Below are 19,911 nucleotides of genomic sequence, written 5' to 3'. Positions count from 1 at the left end.
TTTGATTCCTGTGTTTCAGCTCATATCTGCCTCTCTCACTGAGGGGGACGTCCACTACATGGACATGGATATGTTCATCAACCAAACTACAGATCACTGAGAGCAGAGGACATTTGAATTTTTTTAATTATATTTTTTTCTGTGTGAAACGATGAATATCTTATTACATAAGTTTGAACATTTATTTATTTTACCTTTTCATTTGCATTCACGGTGGACTAGACTTTTTTTTTTAATTGTTATATTTTAAAAATATACTTTTACACATGCACAACTCTGTTGCTTGTGAAGCTCGCACACAAGAATTTCACTCACATGTACTGTACCAATGTACCTCCACAATAAAAGTGATTTGATTTGATTTGATAGGCTATTACCCACCACATTAAAAACCAATAGAAAAGCTCCTACTCAAAGGAAGAGGGCGGGCTTTACTTGGTGTCAGTGACAGAAATGAAAAAAAGCTCAAATGAGTGAGAAGGACGATGAAGGAAACATCTGTGCTGTGTCTGCTCTGTAAGTAGAATCTCTGTGTTTGTTTGAATTCTTGTACTTTGACTGTCTGCTCTCCTGATAACTGATGATGGAGGAGAAGACATTGTTACGGGAGGTCTGTTAAGAGAGCCTCCGTGCAAAAAGAATAGGAATTCTAGTAGGGACCAGCAACAAACCACCACGCACACACTGCAATGGGTTACACAAAATTTATTTGTTCTTCCTCTAGGCAAACTACCGGCTGAAGACAACCCCGGTCAGGGATCCAAAGCCCAAAGACCACCCCGGTCCGAGTTCTTCGCCTAGTTACAAACAGGGGAGAGAGGGTCACTGCACGAACACGCAACCAACACGTATCAATCCTGCAGCTCCCTAAAACAGGTTTGCCACCCACCTTTTCAGGCTTTAACTTTGTTCGAGGCTGGGTCTCCACATTACCTCCCGGCAGTTAAACTTCCCCGAGCTGGTCCAGTTCTTCTTATCGGGGCGCAGGAGGTCTCCAGTCTAGTGCTCGTTTTCCTCTTTTCCAACACGTCCCTTTTTTTCCAGCACGTCCTCTCTTTTCCAGCACGTCCTCTCACAGCTCCATAGGAATACGTCCTCCTTTCCACGTCCTCCGTTTCGTTAAAAGCAAAAACCAGGCCAGGCTAAAAAAAAATCCTTTCTATTAAAAATGCGCACACTTTGTCCTGGATCTCCGGGGCTCTCCTGCTTCACCGAGGTCCTACTAAAAACAACAACAACACTTCCTGCTTCCTCTCCCCTTTATAAAGAGGAACTCCAATCAGCCGCTCCCTGTATTCAACTCCGCCTCACTGGCAGCTGGGCTAGAGTAAAATCTCCCCTCCCACACAGGTGCAACAACCGTAAATAAACACAAAAACATGCAATTAATCCAAAACAAACTCAAAAATAAAACCAACAAAACTTAGGGGGGGGGGGGGTTTCTCTCCGTCCTTTCCCACCATGCTATACTCCGTAACACCCACCCCAACTTTTTCCTAGCCCGTCCTCGGGCACTCTACTAAGTATATCGAGGTGGGGGCTTCCCGAGATTTTCACGGGCAGATCTCCTTAAACCCTCCTGAGTTGCAGGGGCGGACTTGTTGGAGGACGGATAGTGACCTGGCCCTGGCATCTGCTGTGCCATACTCCATAGAAGTAACCACTGGTCTGAGGCTATCGCTATATCATGCGCAGCTGCCGTTCCTGGTTCTAAGGCGCCACCTCCTGTTTTATCATTGACGGAAGGCAAGAAAGTACATATGCGCAGGCGATTACGATGGACCACTCTAACAGGCCCATCTTTACCTTCTGGCCGAACTCTGTAGACTGGGTTCATAGGGTTTGGCTGGCCAACTACAATTTGGATCTCTTCCTCCCAGTGTGCTGCCAGTTTACCCTGTCCGTCCCTTCTTGTCGTATGGACTAGAACCCTTTCCCCCGGGAGCAATGGTGCTGCCCTAGCCCCAACATCATACCTGTCCTTCATCCGGCCTGCAGCCTTCTGGCTGCTCTTTTCCACCATCTGGTATGCCAGCCTCAAGCGCTCATGATGTCTCCTCACCCACTCCTGCGTCGTGGTTGACTCCATGGGTCTCTTCGTCCCCATAAACAGCTCGCCTGGCAGACGAGCATTCCATCCAAACATCAGGTAATGGGGGGTGTAACCTGTAGACGCATGGACAGAGTTATTATAAGCCTGGAGCAGTTCGGGCAAACATTGTACCCACCGAGTCCGCCTCTCTTCCTCTAGGGTGGACAGCATATTTATTAATGTCTGATTGAAACGTTCACAGGCCCCATTTCCCTGAGGATGATAGGCAGTAGTTCGACTTTTCCGACAATTATAATACTGACAGAGCTCCTTTATGAGGGCGGACTCGAAATTAGCACCTTGATCCGAGTGCAGTTGTTCTGGGCATCCAATTGGCTGAATAATATGTTTCAACAACATCTTCGCTGTAGTTGCAGCGGTCTGGTCCCTGGTAGGTATTGCCCAAGCATACTTTGTAAACAAATCAGTGGCGACCAAAATGTACTGGTATGAGTCTGCCGGTCTACCTAATGTCAGGAAATCAACTGCCACGGTTTGGAGAGGTGCGTGTGTAAGAACAGGACTAAGTGGGGCCTGACTGTCACCACGACCTTTATGACGTACACACCGTTCACAGGATGTTGTCCAGTCCCGCACTCTCTTCTCCATTTGAAGCCAATAAAAACTACGGCGCAGCATCGAAAGTGTCTTTGCCACCCCCAAATGACCATTCCTTTCATGGAAAGCCTTCCATGTTGGTTGCTGTTCCTCCAAAGGAACAAGGATTTGGTAGTACGCCTCACAGGTTTTGGAATCCACCCCCCTGCGGACCAGAACACCCTCCAACAACTCCAGCCGTGACCATTGTTTCATGTAGTTTAAGACTGCAGTAGGCTCCTGGCGTCTTTCCTCCCCAGATGGCATCTTTCCTCGGGCCATGTAGTATCTCACGCTATGCAGCGTGGGGTCCTGCTCTTGTAAGCCTTGCCAGCATCCTGGATTCCAATCGATGTTCACAGCCTGAACCCATGCTTTTTCGTCCACCCTCTGTGGAGGCACCAAATCCTGGGGTTGCACCTGCAATGGCATTCTAGACAGAACATCAGCATTCACATTTTCCTGGCCAGGCCGATACTTAATATCAAATTGATAATTTGCGAGCTGGGCTACCCACCGTTGTTCCACTGCACCCACTTTTGCAGTTGATAAATGGACCAATGGATTATTATCAGTATAAACTGTGAACAGAGACCCCCATAGATAATCTTTAAATTTCTCAGTCACCGCCCACTTCAAAGCGAGCAGCTCCAGTTTAAAGGAGCTATAGTTTGCATCATCCCTTTCGGCGGGTGCTAAGCTTCTGCTAGCATAGGCTATCACACATTCCTTCCCATCTTGTACTTGAGACAGTACTGCACCAAGGCCCACTTTACTGGCATCCGTATAAAGCCGGAAGGGTAATCTGAAATCAGCAAAAGCTAAAATAGGAGCCTCGAGCAATTTCTGCTTCAGAAGATCAAAGGACTGCTGACAATCCTCATCCCAATTTATGGGGATATTCTGTTTTTTATTCTTCGGTACTCCCACTAGCAGCGAGTTAAGAGGCCTAGCAACACCCGCAAACCCTGCAATGAACCGCCGATAATAACCGGCAAAGCCCAAGAAGGAACGCACCTGATGAATAGTCTGCGGGGCCGGCCACTTCTGTACAGCGGCAATCTTATCAGGGTCCGGAGCCACACCCTCACTGTTCACCAGGTGACCCAGGAACTTCACCTGTTGCTGGAAAAGAACACATTTATCAGGTCGCAACTTCAGCCCATAGCTCTTCAATCTTGCAAACACTGCCTGCAGATGTTCTAGGTGGCTGTCAAAATCCGGTGAATATACTATCACATCATCCAGATAGACAAAAGCGGACTCTGTGATTTGACTTCCCAAACAACTCTGCATCAACCTTTGAAATGTTGCTGGAGCATTACACAATCCAAAAGGCATTCTTTCAAACTCATACAAGCCAAAAGGAGTACAAAATGCAGTTTTTTCCCTGTCAGCTTCAGAAACTTTCACTTGCCAATACCCACTTGCTAGATCAAGGGTGGAGTAGTATTTTGATTTAGTCAGCATCGTCAAGGTCTCTTCAATTCTAGGTAATGGATGGGCGTCTTTATGTGTCACTGCATTCAACTTGCGGTAATCCACACAAAATCTCAATTCCCCATTCTTTTTCCTTACCAGGACAATGGGTGCTGCCCAGGGACTTGTACTCTCTCGCACCACCCCTGATCGAATCATATTATTCAGCAATTCTCGCACTTCCTGATACATTTTAGGGGGGATTGGCCTATACCGCTCTCTAATAGGAGGTGCCATACCTGTCGGAATAGAGTGCGTAATTACATCTGTGTGGCCATAATCCTCTTCGTCGGCAGCAAACACATCGCCCCACTTCCTCAAGAGACCATTTAACTTTTCCTGCTCCTCCATAGATAGATTCGACCGCCCTTGTGTCATAACTTCAATGTGAGGAGCTTTACCAGATGGTTCCGAGCTCACCTGGGATACGCCCACTTCAACGATGCCTGGCCTGGTTTGCTCAAACGTGACTTCAAAAGGTTCCTGAATGTCGACATTTTCCGTGGAGAATGTAGCCAGGGCCTCATAACGTCGTAACGTAATAGGAAAAGGATTGAGATTCCTTACTTTGATGGGGACCCGGCCTCTATAGACAGTTCCTAGCGATCGAGCAACGGCAACTGTACTAGGCCCTTCCAATGGCTCCACCAAGATACATTGTCCTTTCCTCAGTGTCTGTGGGGCCCTAGCCCAAATCACCTGCTCACTGTGCTCAGGGATCTTCACCGGGTGGCGGTAAGCGGGTCGCAGGGTCCCTACTTGTGGTACGGGGACAGCTGCCTGAATTCTTTGACAGTCCTGAAAAGCAGATGCCCACGCTTGTTGAGCGTCTACAGTCGAGCCAACAGGCCAGGTCTGGGTCTGCGTCTGAGGTTTAAAAAAAAACACATCCCAACATGGAACGATGATGTTCATACCTAATATAGGTAATGCATTAGAATTATTGGGGTCGTCCTTTGAAATCACAATTCCCATATCTTTCAGGGTAATGTCTCCCACCTGTACTTCAGCTAACACATAGCCCACGTAAGGAATAGCCAATCCATTCGCGGCCTTCAGCTTTAGCCAATTAAGATCACTCTCTTTCCCCGGCTCCTGTTCACCAAACAATCTCCTAAAACAGGCTTGTGGCATTAATGTTACATTAGACCCAGTATCCAGCAAAAATGTCACTTCTTTACCATCAATGAATACTTCTACTTGACGGCATGCCCCTAAAAATTGAGGGTGGTTTAACTGAGTTGGACCACTATCATCCTTTCCAATCACCTGGCCCATAGCGACTGGATTTACTCGTTTAAAGCCATCTGAGATGAAGTGCCCCGACACTCTCTTGCCATGTGTTCACTAACTCCACACCTACTACAAATAGGCTGCCCATGCTCATCCCACTTGTGCCGTGGTCGCTCCACTAACCGTGGGGTTTGCTTTGTCACCGGGGGTGGCTCGGACACTTCAACACCTCCCCTATATTGAGGGGAACTAAGGTTCCACCTTTCTCGCTCACCTCTAGGAGCTGAAAACGTCCGTGGCATTGGTGCTGGTCGGACAAATTCCCTCAGCTCCTCCTGAAGAGTATTTTTGAGATCCATAATTTGCTCCTTCATTTCTGCAAGGATCTCCACTTTAAACTTATCTCTCCAATTCAGAGTATCCTGCCACTTTAAATCCCCTCTTACTACAGCACAAGCGGAGTCCTCATGTACGCCATACAGCGCATCCGCTTCCAATTGCAGAGCCTCTTTACGCACCTGTTCAAATGAGAGGTCAGGATCGTGCCTTAATAAACGCCGCAGATCACGCTGTATCTCACCCTCCCTAAGACCCAAGACAAACTGATCACGCAGGTGCAGGTCAGCCCGCCGAAACCCTTGTGGCTCTTTTGTCTGCAGGCGATGGCCCAACTCCCTTAAGCGTAACGTGAACTTTCTAATAGGCTCTTCTGTCCTTTGTCTACATTCATAAAACATGGCACGCAGGGTACCCACGGCTGTTTTGTCCCCATACAGTTCTTTAAGCTGAAGAAAGATTTTATCTGGCGTATCCCGCTCCGCTTGTTCCAGAATAAGAATTTCACGTCGTGATTCTCCTCCTAATGCACTCAATACAAAATCACATTGCTGTTCTATCGACCACTTTTGAGCACGGAGCATTGCGCTAATTTGACTCTCCCAATCTTCATAATTCGTATTAAGCCCACAAAATTTTGGTACCCAGGGCGCACCGATAAAAAATGGTGACGCCATATTCCTGGTTTCAGATAACTCATCCGCCATATTAATCAGTCTAAGGCAGGTAGGTTTGTATACTGGTCACAAATCCTGTCGACAAACGCCAAATGTTACGGGAGGTCTGTTAAGAGAGCCTCCGTGCAAAAAGAATAGGAATTCTAGTAGGGACCAGCAACAAACCACCACGCACACACTGCAATGGGTTACACAAAATTTATTTGTTCTTCCTCTAGGCAAACTACCGGCTGAAGACAACCCCGGTCAGGGATCCAAAGCCCAAAGACCACCGCGGTCCGAGTTCTTCGCCTAGTTACAAACAGGGGAGAGAGGGTCACTGCACGAACACGCAACCAACACGTATCAATCCTGCAGCTCCCTAAAACAGGTTTGCCACCCACCTTTTCAGGCTTTAACTTTGTTCGAGGCTGGGTCTCCACATTACCTCCCGGCAGTTAAACTTCCCCGAGCTGGTCCAGTTCTTCTTATCGGGGCGCAGGAGGTCTCCAGTCTAGTGCTCGTTTTCCTCTTTTCCAACACGTCCCTTTTTTTCCAGCACGTCCTCTCTTTTCCAGCACGTCCTCTCACAGCTCCATAGGAATACGTCCTCCTTTCCACGTCCTCCGTTTCGTTAAAAGCAAAAACCAGGCCAGGCTAAAAAAAAATCCTTTCTATTAAAAATGCGCACACTTTGTCCTGGATCTCCGGGGCTCTCCTGCTTCACCGAGGTCCTACTAAAAACAACAACAACACTTCCTGCTTCCTCTCCCCTTTATAAAGAGGAACTCCAATCAGCCGCTCCCTGTATTCAACTCCGCCTCACTGGCAGCTGGGCTAGAGTAAAATCTCCCCTCCCACACAGGTGCAACAACCGTAACAAAAACATGCAATTAATCCAAAACAAACTCAAAAACAAAACCAACAAAACTTAGGGGGGGGGGTTTCTCTCCGTCCTTTCCCACCATGCTATACTCCGTAACAACATGAAAAACAAATCAGGCTGAATTCAAGTTCAAACACCACGAGGACCAACTGCAGGTCTGAACTGACTCTTTATCTTTGCTCAGGAGTCGAGGAACCACAGCAGGCAGTGAAAAGCTGAACAGATTTCATCACAGTCGATCTCTTTCTGAAAGTGCGCTGACTTAGTATAAGGATATGTTTACACTGTTATGTTTTTCAATGACTTGTGCCAAGACAGTGCAGAGCAGCCACCTGAACGCTACTTCCACAGAAGTTGATTATCTTGTTTTATCCTTAATTTTACTTCTTTACTATATACAACTCTGGATATTTTATATCTATATATATTTTCTCCTCTCAAAAAAGTCTCAAATCAGAAGTACTTGACTGCTTGGTATTACTCTTTAAAACAAATAAACTGTAAGCTGGAAGCTGGAGAGAAAATAGTCTCACTAATTAAAATATCATCATTAAGCCTGGAAAAGTTGCTATATATAACCCTAACCCTATACATATTTATTAAACCCTGTGTAAAGTTAGAACATCTTATTATTCATAGTTTTATAGAAAGAGTAAATGATATAATAAATAATAGAAATAATAGAAAACAAGAACAACCCTAGGTAAACCCGTTTACTGTAACCAGGCTGACAAAAAGTCTCTAGAAAAGGTCTAGAACCAAGCATTCCTTTAAAAGTTAACTAGTAATGGGTCATACTTCACATGAAGACCAAAATAGTTCCAAAGGCCAGATCTGAATGAGGGTGGGGGAGGTTCGATTTCCATGTTGCAACAAGCTTAGCTTCTGTCTTGCTAGCTTGTGCTGCGCTCAGTGGATCTGCGCTCGACAGTGCAGCCTAGGCAGATAAGTCGAACGCAGATCCACTGAGCTCTCAACACAGACAGCATCGTCAGAAGAAAAGTTGATAAAATAAATTAAAAATGTTGTATTGTTCGATACATATGCGTACCGAACCGAAAGCACTGTATAGAACGGTTCAATATCGATACGAGTATCGTTGTACCCCTAGTATATATTATATTATATTATATTATATTATATTATATTATTTATAATATTATATATAAGCTTGCAGAACTGGGGTAACCTATGACAACCGGAAGGAGTGTGTTTGGAAGCATGGGCCCACTTCTGAAATTCCGATACATAATCTCTAATAAAATATGGTGGCGGTAGTGTGATGGTCTGGGGTTGTTTTGCTGTCTCGGGACCTGGAATAATTGCTGTGGTAAATGGAAACATGAATTCTGCTGTGTACCCAAACATCTTGAAGGAGAATGCCTGGTCATATGTTCATTACCTCAAGCTGTTTTGAACTTTTGGTTCTGCAGCAGGAGAATGATCCAAAACACACCTGCAAGTCCACCTTTAAATGGCTTAAGAAAAACAAAATGAAGATTTTGAAGTGGTATAGTCAAAGTTCTGACCAAATCCAATTTAGATGCTGTGGCATGAATTTAAAAAGGTGGTTCATGCTTGAAAATTCTCCAGTGTGGCTGAATTACAACAATTGTGTGAAGATGTGTGGGCCAAAAAATGTAAAGGACTCTTTGCCAGTTATTGCAAATGCTTGATTGCATATTTTTGCAGCTAACTTACTGCCAAACAAGTTAATAGGTTTCCTCTCATCAACCACAGAACCCTTCCCCACAGACATCGTGTCGACTCCAAGCCCACCTAAAACAAATAAAATGAGGAATTGCACTATTTAGTTGAAGTATGGGACATTTCTGGTTTTGTGGCACATTTGATTGGTAACAACCAACAAAACTTAAATGAATGAGATTTCAGGTGTGTAGTTACTTTTGGCCACAACTGAGCATTCAAAATGCACAGTTTCGCTCAAACATAAGTTAACAGGGGGAATATGTTGTTGATATGAGGTGTCTAAAGAAATGAAGGAAGAATGCAGATAACAAATATCCTTTAATGCAATGAAACAAGTTCTGCATGTCAAACCACAGCAGCTACTTCCTGTTGATTCTAGTCTGAAGCTGAAGACTTTTCACCATAGTGAGTTCTGGTTTGGCTAATGTCATGTTCATGTTGTGAGAAAACGTTTGCTTGGTGCTCTGTGGTGAAGTGTGTCAGACTGCACTGAAAAGGGGGCCATCTCTGTGGTTGTGCACCTTTGACTTCAGACAAACACCTACCAATTTTATGCAATCAATTCTTGTTTCTCACCAGAGGTGTAAAGAAATGGGAGAAAAACTGTGAAAACCTGCTGCAAGTTGCAGAAACTAAAACCTAATCTCTGCATAATCAAATGTGCAAAAAAAAAAGAAGTTTTGCCACAGCTGTGTTACCTGAGCTATTTTTCTTCCACAGAGACTGACATAGCTGTAGTCTACTCAGCAGTGAGAACTAACAACATAATTTATGGACAAATAGACGTCACAGCAAAGAGGAAAGGAGGTACAGCTGCTGTTTATCTTAACTTTGGATTGAGACATATTTCTGGTCTTCATGCTAAGCTATGCTAACCACATCATGACTCAAACTCAGGATATTAAATGTCTTGTCATCATTTCAGCAAAATTATGTTTCATATTTTGAATATCCCTGTATGCTCAAAAGCCACACCGGCCTGAGGAGTAAGATCAGATTAATATTTCCTTCAGTACTAAATCAGGCATAGAATAAGCACAGAGGCAGCACTAATGCGTGTATAAGATAAATACGGATTATTTGCAACTGCAAATCTTCCAAGCTACTCTGGAAGTAATCAGAAAAGTTTCATGTTAATCATGAAGTGAGCATGGTGGTTTGCACTGTTGCCTCACAGCAAGAAGGTCCTGAGCTCAATTCCACCATCAGGCTGGGTCTTTCTGTGTGTTCTCATGGTCACAGTCCAAACATGGAGTTAGTGGAGTTGGGTTAATTGGAAACTCGAACTTGTGCACCACTGCTTACTGTTACTTTCTGCTGCCTCACTGCTCTCTTACCCTGTGAACACAGCAAAGAGATGGAAACAGGGCTGGACTGGTAATCTGGCATACCAGGCATTTTCCTGGTGGGCAGATGCACTTTTGGATCGATGGGTCAATTGAAAGCCATTTTCATCATCTCTACATGCACTGACAGCAGTCTGTTTGTAAATTTTCATTACTGACACTGTATTGCCCAATCACATCACTGAACATCTTCGGGCCCTCCCTTACCTTTGTTGCTCATGCAGAAGACAGATTTTAGTGTGGAAGAAGTGAAGGAAAGTTAGAGCTGAAAAGCTAAGAGAGACGAAGTAACCAAAAATAAATGTAGCACAATGGGTCAAATTAACTGGCTGTCAGGGCTGCTGCTGCACCATCAACAGGAGTACAAGCAACGACTAGTAGCAAGCCCTAACAGTCACATAAGGCTGTGACTCCATCCATTTTCTTAGCACCTGTTTAGTCCTGTGGGAGCTTATCTCAGCTGTAAGGCAAGAAGATGAAAAAAACTGGAAAGAAAAATAATTCTGGTTGATAAAGCTCCACCCAGTAGTGAACAGAATGAATATTTCATGGTTCCTGTTCATACGTGTCACTGCTCGGCCTTTCTGACAAATATTCTGTGAGAAGCTGGGAGCAGCAAAAGCTTTGACTTTTAATGTCATTGAGTCTAGTTGATGCAAATTATTCAGCTCTGTGGGTTTCAGATTTGACTCTAGCTGCTTCTTGAAATTCACAAAAGTGTGGGCGGTATAGAAGCTCTCTAACTTCGGTCTGAGGTGGTTCCCAGTAAAATCTGAAATGTCTGACACAAATAGGCTGAGATTGGAGGTCTTGACTGAATGACAAAGCCTGTAATCATGTTTCCTGTTGTTTGAACTGTGTGTGTTTGTGTTCAGACTTTAAAACTGAGAAAGAAGTCGTCCCAGAAGTAGTCCACTAGTCCAACCACTGACGTCCAGCTGCTGGTCTCTAACTGGTCCCTCCAGCACATCAATCCGGAGGGCATCCATGTATTAAAAATATTTGTATATGTTTTATGTCATTTTATTACTTATTTAGTTATTGAACATTTAACGTTTTAACTATTAATATGTTTTGTGTTCTCAGTAACTTTACTATTGTATAAATGCTATTTAAGCTTGTTGGCTTTTCCTCCCATTGTAGTGATCTGGTTTCAGTCAAATTATTAAACTTTTGTTTTCCTCGTGTGGTTCTGTGGGTTTCACCAAGGCGCAGATGGAAAATTTGACTTCTTCCGCTTTGGTTGTGGCTAACCAAAACTCACCTTATTTTACTGCAGAAAACAAAGAATAAGTATCAAACCACAACAGCGGCAACATTGCATGAATGTAAACTGCACAGAGACGCTTCAGTGCTGAGTGTGTGTCAAGAGTTTTCATGTCTTTATTTCCTGTGTCGCACAGAAACCGCCAGCAGCAAAAAAAGTAAATACATCTAATACCAGCTTCTTATGAAGTCAAAATTGTCTTGTTTGTCTTTGTTTGTTCAGACAACAACAATAACAACAACAGCATAAACAAATTTTCAACAACTTAACTTTAGACTTCAGAAAATAATTACAAGTATTTTATAACTGTGCTTCATTTTAGGTGTGCTAGGCACCATTGTTTTTATTTTTGTTTTTGCAAAGCATTATTTTATCTATTGTTTCTCCTTCTGGGACTCATTCAAAGCTCCTGAAGCTTATTTTCTAAGTATGTATTGTGTGAAAAGATTATATAAAAACAATATGATATTTTGGAGTCATTGATTGTCAGCTTAACGCAGAGAATAGGGTTATAAAAACACATTTAATGTCAGTGTCTTCATCATATTATCCATTAGGCTGGTTTACGTCTTGTGATCCAGCACAAAGACCCACCTCTTGGATTATTTTAGAATTGCCCCTTATGGAGCTGGTGTGGAACAGTTTTTGGAAAAAGGTCTGAAATAGTGATACTCGTAGCTTTCAGATGTTTAGCACCCTCTGGAGGAAGATGGAGGATACTCACAAAAAGCAAAACTAGAGAAAAATCAGTCAGGGGTGATGAAGAGAGAGCAATGGTCTGTGGATGCTGAACTATTCCCTTTCGGTGGGTTGTATTGTTGTTACCTCTTCTGTTCACCTGTTGTCGCTTCGATTTGCACCACAGCAGCTGAAATGGACTCAAAAGTTTTTACTTCTTAACTGGCCAAATTGATATCCCTGATAGCAGTGGTGTTCACTGTGGCGTGTTAATCAGCACACAGGATGCTCAATTTTTACTTTCATTAATTGTTTCCCAGTATAACCAGAAATACAAATGAAATTTCCTATATGATCATCTCTGCGCACAAGTTCCATACACTACACACCAAACAGTGCCTGATATATAGTGTAAATACACTCTATAATGATACACCACAGAAGACCAAACCTGTTCTAGCCCACAGCTCAGAAGTGGGTATCAAAGCCTTGGCAAAATGAACCAGCCACATAATGAACATATTAATAAACTTTGCATTTGTACAGAGTGTCTTAATAGATACATCCAAAGACAACATAGTAATCGCAATACTGGGAGAATGGTAAACGGCAAATACAAAATATCATATTGCAGACCTAAATTTGGACAATCAGTATTTTCCATATAGGCCTGCCATCTGTGGAACACACTTTCAGCTGAAATCACATCGATTACAGATATTAGTTCCTTTACATTGAAGGTAAATGGTTGGTTAAAAGTAAATCAGAGCTGTAGTCATTTTAATTCAACTTTTTTTAGATTGTTTATTAATTGCAGTTGTATTCATGTTGTATTTTGGTTTCATGAAAATGTACATTTTAACTTCGTGTATTGTGAATGTAAGCCCAACAAAGGACAATGGCTGGAAATTAGTGACAGCTATAAACTTTGTGCAGTACATCAGTTTTATGTTTTACACTCGGACTATGTTAAACTGCACTGTCCCTTTAAATAAAGAATTATTATTACACAAGCAGATTCCCTAAATGACATAAAAAGCTCATGACTGTACTTTCCAGGGCAGTCTACCTAGAAATCCACTGTCAAGTCAGTTTGAAAGGTGCATCTTGCTATGTGTTAGCTTAACCCCTGTGTTCTGGGCTTATGTTATGCCCAACAGCGCAACTGCCGTCTCTCGCCACAAGGGAGCTTTCACGCACAGTCGACTGCCTTTCCAACAAGTATAATAGTGTGGATGCCCTCAAGCTGCAGCCTCCATAAAACCACAGCTGTTCTGGAAATCAAATATGTCATTTTAAAACACTTACTGACCTTCTGATGGGAGTGATGCAACTAAATAACCTCAGGATTATTTGAGGGATATTCTTGGATGTTTTATCTGATCTATTTGGACTCACTCCAGCTGAGATAAACTCTGCATCAATTATGTCAACAGCAAAATTAAAGTGATATGAAAAAAACAAACATTTGCAGCCACAGACAACACATGAATAGACTCAAAACAACTATAAAGTATTATTTTATGTAAAAAATTTATTAGCTCTTGAAATATTTCCACTGCAGTAACAACCAGAACACAAACAACACAAGTGTTCATGGGATGAAAAGTTCAATGAATCTTCACAGATCAGAGGAAACATCCGACTGTTACAGAAATCATTTCATCTTTGCTTTCATGACACTGTCAGAACATTCATTCAGTTATAGTTGCCAAATGAGCACCATCGGACTGATAATTGATCAGTTAGTGTCTGTAATTATGTAACAGCTGATCTGCACATGAGGATCAGTTTGTGGTTCAAACTTCACAGAACAAGTCTGACTTTACAAACAGAGGCTGAACCTGTAACAAACTGGGCACTGAACTCTGAAAACTGATGAGAAACAAACCATAAAAAAGTAAATTCCTGACATTAGTGGAAATAAAATTTTGCTTCAAACAAGTTCAATTGGAAACAGAATATGTTGTTTGGGAAAACACTGAAATGCACTTGTTTTCATTTTAACATATCTTAATTATTGTTTGAAAATATGAGCTCATGCCTGTCTCACAGAAATGTAAAGAATAATATGAGCGACTAACCTCACAAACACAAATCTGACATTTTCTCTCCACAAACTAATTTAGCAGAACAACATACAATCAAATGATGAAGACCTGTGTGTGTTTGAAACGTCACATCATCAAAACTGAACTACTATTAATAATAATTGTCCAATACATCAGAAACCAATAATGCTCAGTGTTAGAAGTAAATACATAACAATAGCTGTTAAAAAGAGTAAAGGTGTGGGCTTTAACACTTTTGCAACATTATTCAGTATCTTCTGTCAACTTCTCAGCCTGCTGATTAAAAATGTAGAAAAAAAGTGATCCTTCCTGGATGACTTTGGGTTTAATTTCTTAGGACTCTCCCACAGATGTAGGACAATATGATTTATTTTTAACCTGCAACTTTTAATAATTGATTTTCCATTTTTATTCCTTTGTACTTTTGGGACACTAGCTTTTATTTAGCTGTGAAATCTCTGAAGCAACTCTTCTGGTTTTCTACTTTGACTCTAGTGTTTAAGTTTCTTCAGTGTGCTTTACTCCTGCCTTTCTGCCTAATGTAGGCTTCTCTTACCCAGCATCAACATGAAAGAAGCTCTGAGACATTTCAAACTTGCTGATGTTCATCAGGATGCTAGTTAAAATCTCGGTTCTGTCGTTTATGTTTTCTGTAGATCAGAAAACCAACAGCAGCAGCAGCAGCAACAAGAAGAAGCACAGCAGGAACAATCTGACCGACGATCAGTCCAACAGATATTTCCTCCTCTCCTTCCTCCTTCCCTCCATCCTCCTTCCCTCCATCCTTCTTCCCTCCATCCTCTGTGTCTCCTCCTGTCTGACCTGCAGGTGAGAAACAGGTGTGAGGTGTCAGCTGTCAGGTAGGTGATGAGTGAAGAACAGAACAGAATCCATTTCCTCTTCAAACTGCTGTCAGACATTATCTACTGCACTCTGATCACATCACTCAGACCAGCTGCTTTCTACAAAGTCTCATCAACAACATCTTTAGAAACAAACATCAACAACCAGGAAGCAGCTTCACCTCTGATCACACACACACTCAACTCTACTCACTCACCTGGAGGATCAACAACACTCAGGTAGATGATGCTGATGGGTTTCCACGAGTATATTTCTCTCATGATTATACGACACTCGTATGTTCCAGCATCATTAATCGTCACATCCTTCAGAATCAAAGACACGTCTCCATCCTTCATCTGTCTGTCCTGCAGATCCACCCGGTTCTTAAAAGATGGATGCTGGTGATCTGGGTCAAACTGCTTATTTCTGTAAAATAGCACATATTCATCTCCCAGGTCAGCTCTGCTCCACTCTACACCTAAGATGATGTTGTTGTTCGGAGCTCGACATGGCAGAGTGACGTTCTGTCCAGATTCAGCTGTGATGATTTTCTGGTCTGAAAGAGGAAACAACACAGAGCAGAGAGGATGAAGTCAGTTTCTGCTTATTGTACAACAGCCAATCAATGTGAGGATCAGAGAGATACCACTGAAATGCATGTTTTTTAATTGGTTTTGCATTTACCTCAGTTTTACTTCCTTTTACTTCCTGCTCCAAATTTCCTAAATATTTTAATAAAAGTTTTATATTTTTAAATTGCATCCAAATCCTCCCTATAGCAATTTCATTTATATAAAATGTAAAAAATATTTATGAGAAGGATCCAGTTTACTTAATGAGCAAATAATTAATAGATGGAAAATGGAACGAAAGCTCACTGGGAGCTTAAAATAAAACACTAAACATTTCTGAGCTGAGAAAAGGGGATTTTTTTGTGTGATTTCTGACTTCAGTAATAACACTTTAAACCGCAGCTTCATGTTGGAAGCAAACACATAGTAGCTCCGCAGAGCAGCTATTATCTGCAAGTAACCAGAAGAACAAGGCAATATAGATATTAAATACCTTACAAACTACAAATTTTTCAGAGGGTAGCATGCCATTGTAACTTCCACATTCATACATGTCTTCCACTAATATTCCAGCTGTAATTGAGGCCTGGAAAACTTCAAGTAAAAATATGTGATGAAAATAATCACATCGTGCCTTTGAAGGCACTGGGATCAACACACATTCAAGCAGACACTCTACAAACAAGGTGGGTCTCACTACTAATAACAATTACTAATTAATAAGAGCTCTACAATAAAGCAAAGTACTATTACAAAGGAGTATTCGCACCACATAAACACAGTGTGGTGATGAGCAAAAGGTTGAACATTTGCCCCAGAACAATGAATCTTGCCAGAAGGACACACACACTCAGAAGAGCTGGTCAGATTTGTGCAAAATGAAGGGATACTGATGCAGTTTGGTAGAATAAAGAGGATATATGTTTTTACAAAGTCTTATACACAAGGCATTTTGTAGAGGGTATAGCTACTGTGGCAGTTTGACATGAAACAACAACTTTAATCTTCACGTTTCAACTTTTTTTCATGTAGCTCTAATACTCAGTCACAGCAGCCATTTTTACCAGGGGTGATTCTAGTTTCAAACATTTAGGGGGGCTCGGTCCCCAGTCATTATGTCATGCATACACATGTCCAGTCTTTAAAGAAGTTAAAGAACTATTTGTAGCAAAGGAGATACGATGAGAAACATGTACAACATTCAGTCTCTTGATCACATAGAGGCAGTCCACCAAATCAATCTCTTGAAGTAGCATTATTAGCACTATTAAAATCATCCTTCTACTACACAGACCTGTACGCAAAGCAAACGTGCAATAGAATTACCTTCTATTAAGTTTCTGAATTCATTCAAACCCTCCCTTTATTATAGAGACTGAGCACAGAGCATCATGAACCCCAATTTCATGAGTGGAAAACAGATTTGTAGTGACATCGATGTAGTGGCAGCCATCCTGTCCATGTTTAGAGAGATATGAATCCTGTTAAATGCTGCTATTCATGTCAACATGCTCTGTTTAGGATGTTCACTTACATTTTCTTCAGTGTGTTACTGGAAAGCACACAAAGCATTCATGAAAGACATGAAAAACTACTTTGTGAAAAATGACTTGTTTTTCCAGCTAACTTCACCATCTGCTCCCTCATTCTTCCTGTTCTTGTACAACCTCTCTCTCTCCATACTCCTCACTCAACTAGAATATGCCGAAAATATAATCTTATAATAATTATTATATGCATGTTGTAAAGCTACAGCTTTATAATTTTGGAGAATTTGACTACATATCCACTCTTATCTGTTTCTTTTTGCTCTCTCCCTCTCTGTCCTCTCTCAGACTCTGTCCACCCAAATGTTTAATGTCACATAAACTCCATAACAGTTTTTAAATTGAATACAGACTACTGCTGAACACAGAAAGGTAATGTTTTGTTTTGTTTTCATTTTGACTTGCTGTTACTTGGGTCTGGAGCTGTACTTATATTTATATAGTACTATAAAAAAAACAACCTAAGCCAAATTTGAAAAGAGGAATAGAAATTTTTAACAAACTAAAACAATGATGCACATGAGCTCCGTGGCTGGCAACCATGTGTAAAGATTGATATTCTGTTTACCCTTTTCCCCACTCTCCCTCATCTCGCCATACTTACCCTGTTTGCTCTCTTGACTTTCTCATCACTGATTGGTTCTTGAGTTTCTGTCATTAATTAAACTTTAAGCCCAATTTTGTTTTCCCTTTCAGCGTTTAGCAGTCAGTGTTGATTTAAGTGAAATAAATCCAGACATACGGCAACTAACTGATAGTTGTTCTCTGTGCATTCTGGTGATAACAACTCTAAGATGTTGTCATCACCAGTGATGTTACAGTGAGCCCGCACAGAGGCGTTGCTGCTTCAGCTTGTCATTAACAGGCTAATACGACTGCAGCAGAAAGAAGATGCAGAATGAATTTCATGACACAGTGATGCAGATTTAAAACACTTTAACAGAAATATACTAAAAGTTCAAACGGTTGTGATAAACGTTGCCGTTACTTACAAAGTATCTGTTTATTTTTATTTGTTCTGTAAATAGCATCAAAAAAGTTAGCTGATGTAATTTAAATCACTCGATATTAGCTAGTTTAAATCTTTAAATCCCCTAGTCTGCTGGTATTGTTAAATAGGAGGTTCAAAGGGAAGTTAAAACGTCACAACGCGGAAGCGCAACAATTTGTGACGCACTTGCTAAACTGCAAGACTTAATAAAATCAAGACAAAAAATCGGACAAAAAAATTAATCGTAAATTTTAGCGGCACATTTATTCGGCTAATTAACTCCTTGTGTCTCAGTGTCAAAAGAAGAAACTACACACAAACACGTTTCCAGCGTAACAAACATAACCGAGTTGAGTGGCCAAAAAACTGCCTCAGCTGTTCCCCTCTGCACCTACAACAGAGAAGAAAGGCTTTTTGGTTTGAAATTAAAGACAAATCTCACCTGCACGGATTGAAACGAGGAGGCAGACTGACAGCACATTCCTGATGAGCGATACAGACGTTGCAGCGGACATTTCAGATGTAGGTCTGCGGGACGGGACACCGGAACTTTATGCGGATAACAAAAAATATATTGTCCCCTTGTCACAACTAAATTAATTGTAAGTTTTGAAATAGAGCAAAAAACACACTGACCACAATGGATCCGTTTCGGTTACCTGGGCTTTAAATATACGCTGATGACGAGCACAGATCTGAGATCAGTGTTACATTTATAAGCTACGAGGACGAGCCTGGGAATCAAGCAGGGTAGAATTAAAAGCTGCTTTACTTTACGAGAAGAACATCTTTGAATATCCGAGAATAGAAATAACAGTTCCATTCAGTTATGTTCAAGTTATGCCCAAAATAATCACTTCTGTAGTAGCGGCCGGTAATAAACCAGTCCGCATAAAGGAACAGTGCTCTTTAATGAATTCAGCACAGACTTTACATCGTACAGGTAACAGGGAGACACAACAAGTTATCCATCTAACTATACTCTAACTCTAAAACTTTACCAACTCCACTTTACTCTTATTTCACGACACCACCCTCTAGTGGTGCAATATGGTACGATCATTGCAGGACACAACGTCTACTCTCTCTTTATGAAAAGAGTTCACCAAATAGCGTAGTACAGAAATAAAGTAATTCACTGTTTAGCAAGTCACACATACACTTGTGAACTTAAATGCTGCAATAGTTATACCATCAGATTACTACAACTAGCAAAGCTTAATAAGCCTGAAACTATATTGCACTCCTACGTAACATGAAAAATTATTATTCCAGTTTTTCCATGACAATTTTTTCTTAGTGCATTGGTGGCAGAAAATCTGTTCTTTTTAAACCCAAGCTAGAACAAGTAATAACGTTTCTCTAATGTTCTTTTTCCAAGCAACCTTTTATGGTACAATATAGTCTTTGTGCCAGCGAGACTTGTACTTGACGCGTGGCAGTAGGTGAGCCAGTAAGAGTGTGGTGCAGCCTAGCAGTGTCAGCGTTCTTTTCAGTCACTGGGCGACAGCGTGCTAGATGAGTGGCATTCCAAATCTTTCCATCACTCAGCAAGAAGGCATTCAAGCCTTTGGCTTTATTTTTCCTTTTTTTTTTGCCTGTC

At 41.6% G+C, this 19,911-nt stretch overlaps 3 protein-coding genes across 9 annotated transcripts in view; 1 reads left to right on the top strand and 2 right to left on the bottom strand.

Annotated features, from left to right (window-relative positions):
• LOC146713075 (ICOS ligand-like) overlaps positions 1 to 19,911 on the top strand; it is an 88,847-nt gene that overhangs the window by 44,720 nt on the left and 24,216 nt on the right. The window lies entirely within an intron of this gene.
• Positions 781 to 7,265, bottom strand: LOC146713078 (uncharacterized). Of its 5 annotated transcripts, none has more exons than XM_085452312.1 (4): positions 4,408 to 5,504; positions 3,707 to 3,814; positions 890 to 2,166; positions 781 to 797 (listed from the first exon to the last, which is right to left on the bottom strand). In XM_085452312.1, exons 1-2 carry the CDS (start codon positions 5,444 to 5,446, stop codon positions 3,777 to 3,779), a joined length of 1,077 nt encoding a protein of 358 aa, XP_085308438.1. In that variant the 5' UTR covers positions 5,447 to 5,504; the 3' UTR covers positions 781 to 797; positions 890 to 2,166; positions 3,707 to 3,776. The 5 variants fall into 5 exon arrangements, 3 of the variants coding, with proteins under 3 accessions (XP_085308438.1, XP_085308439.1, XP_085308437.1); XM_085452313.1 differs by having other exon boundaries at positions 788 to 1,142; positions 1,977 to 2,166; XM_085452311.1 differs by having other exon boundaries at positions 788 to 2,166.
• Positions 14,416 to 19,272, bottom strand: LOC146713077 (uncharacterized). Its single transcript, XM_085452348.1, has 4 exons — positions 18,968 to 19,272; positions 18,751 to 18,857; positions 15,413 to 15,754; positions 14,416 to 15,174 (listed from the first exon to the last, which is right to left on the bottom strand). The coding sequence occupies exons 1-4, from the start codon at positions 19,129 to 19,131 to the stop codon at positions 14,969 to 14,971; spliced, it is 819 nt and encodes a 272-aa protein (XP_085308474.1). The 5' UTR covers positions 19,132 to 19,272; the 3' UTR covers positions 14,416 to 14,968.

The sequence above is a fragment of the Copadichromis virginalis genome, linkage group LG3, assembly GCF_057382275.1.
Source record: "Copadichromis virginalis isolate Kocher_CV1m ecotype Utaka linkage group LG3, C_Virginalis_male_GT1.1, whole genome shotgun sequence".
Taxonomy (NCBI): Eukaryota; Metazoa; Chordata; class Actinopteri; order Cichliformes; family Cichlidae; genus Copadichromis; species Copadichromis virginalis.
Note: the sequence above shows the minus strand (reverse complement) of the source record. Positions and strands in the feature narration are given on the sequence as shown.

Excerpts from the sequence above, each read along its gene's own strand:
- LOC146713078 (XM_085452312.1), bottom strand. The coding sequence starts at position 5,446 with ATGGGCCAGGTGATTGGAAAGGATGATAGTGGTCCAACTCAGTTAAAC. Across the intron at positions 3,815-4,407 it reads TACGCACTCTATTCCGACAG|CAACAGGTGAAGTTCCTGGG; the intron begins GTATGGCACCTC and ends GTTCTTTTCCAG.
- LOC146713077 (XM_085452348.1), bottom strand. The coding sequence starts at position 19,131 with ATGGAACTGTTATTTCTATTCTCGGATATTCAAAGATGTTCTTCTCGT. Across the intron at positions 15,755-18,750 it reads CCTCGTTTCAATCCGTGCAG|ACCAGAAAATCATCACAGCT; the intron begins GTGAGATTTGTC and ends TTCCTCTTTCAG. Across the intron at positions 15,175-15,412 it reads GAGTGTTGTTGATCCTCCAG|GTCAGACAGGAGGAGACACA; the intron begins GTGAGTGAGTAG and ends TCTCACCTGCAG.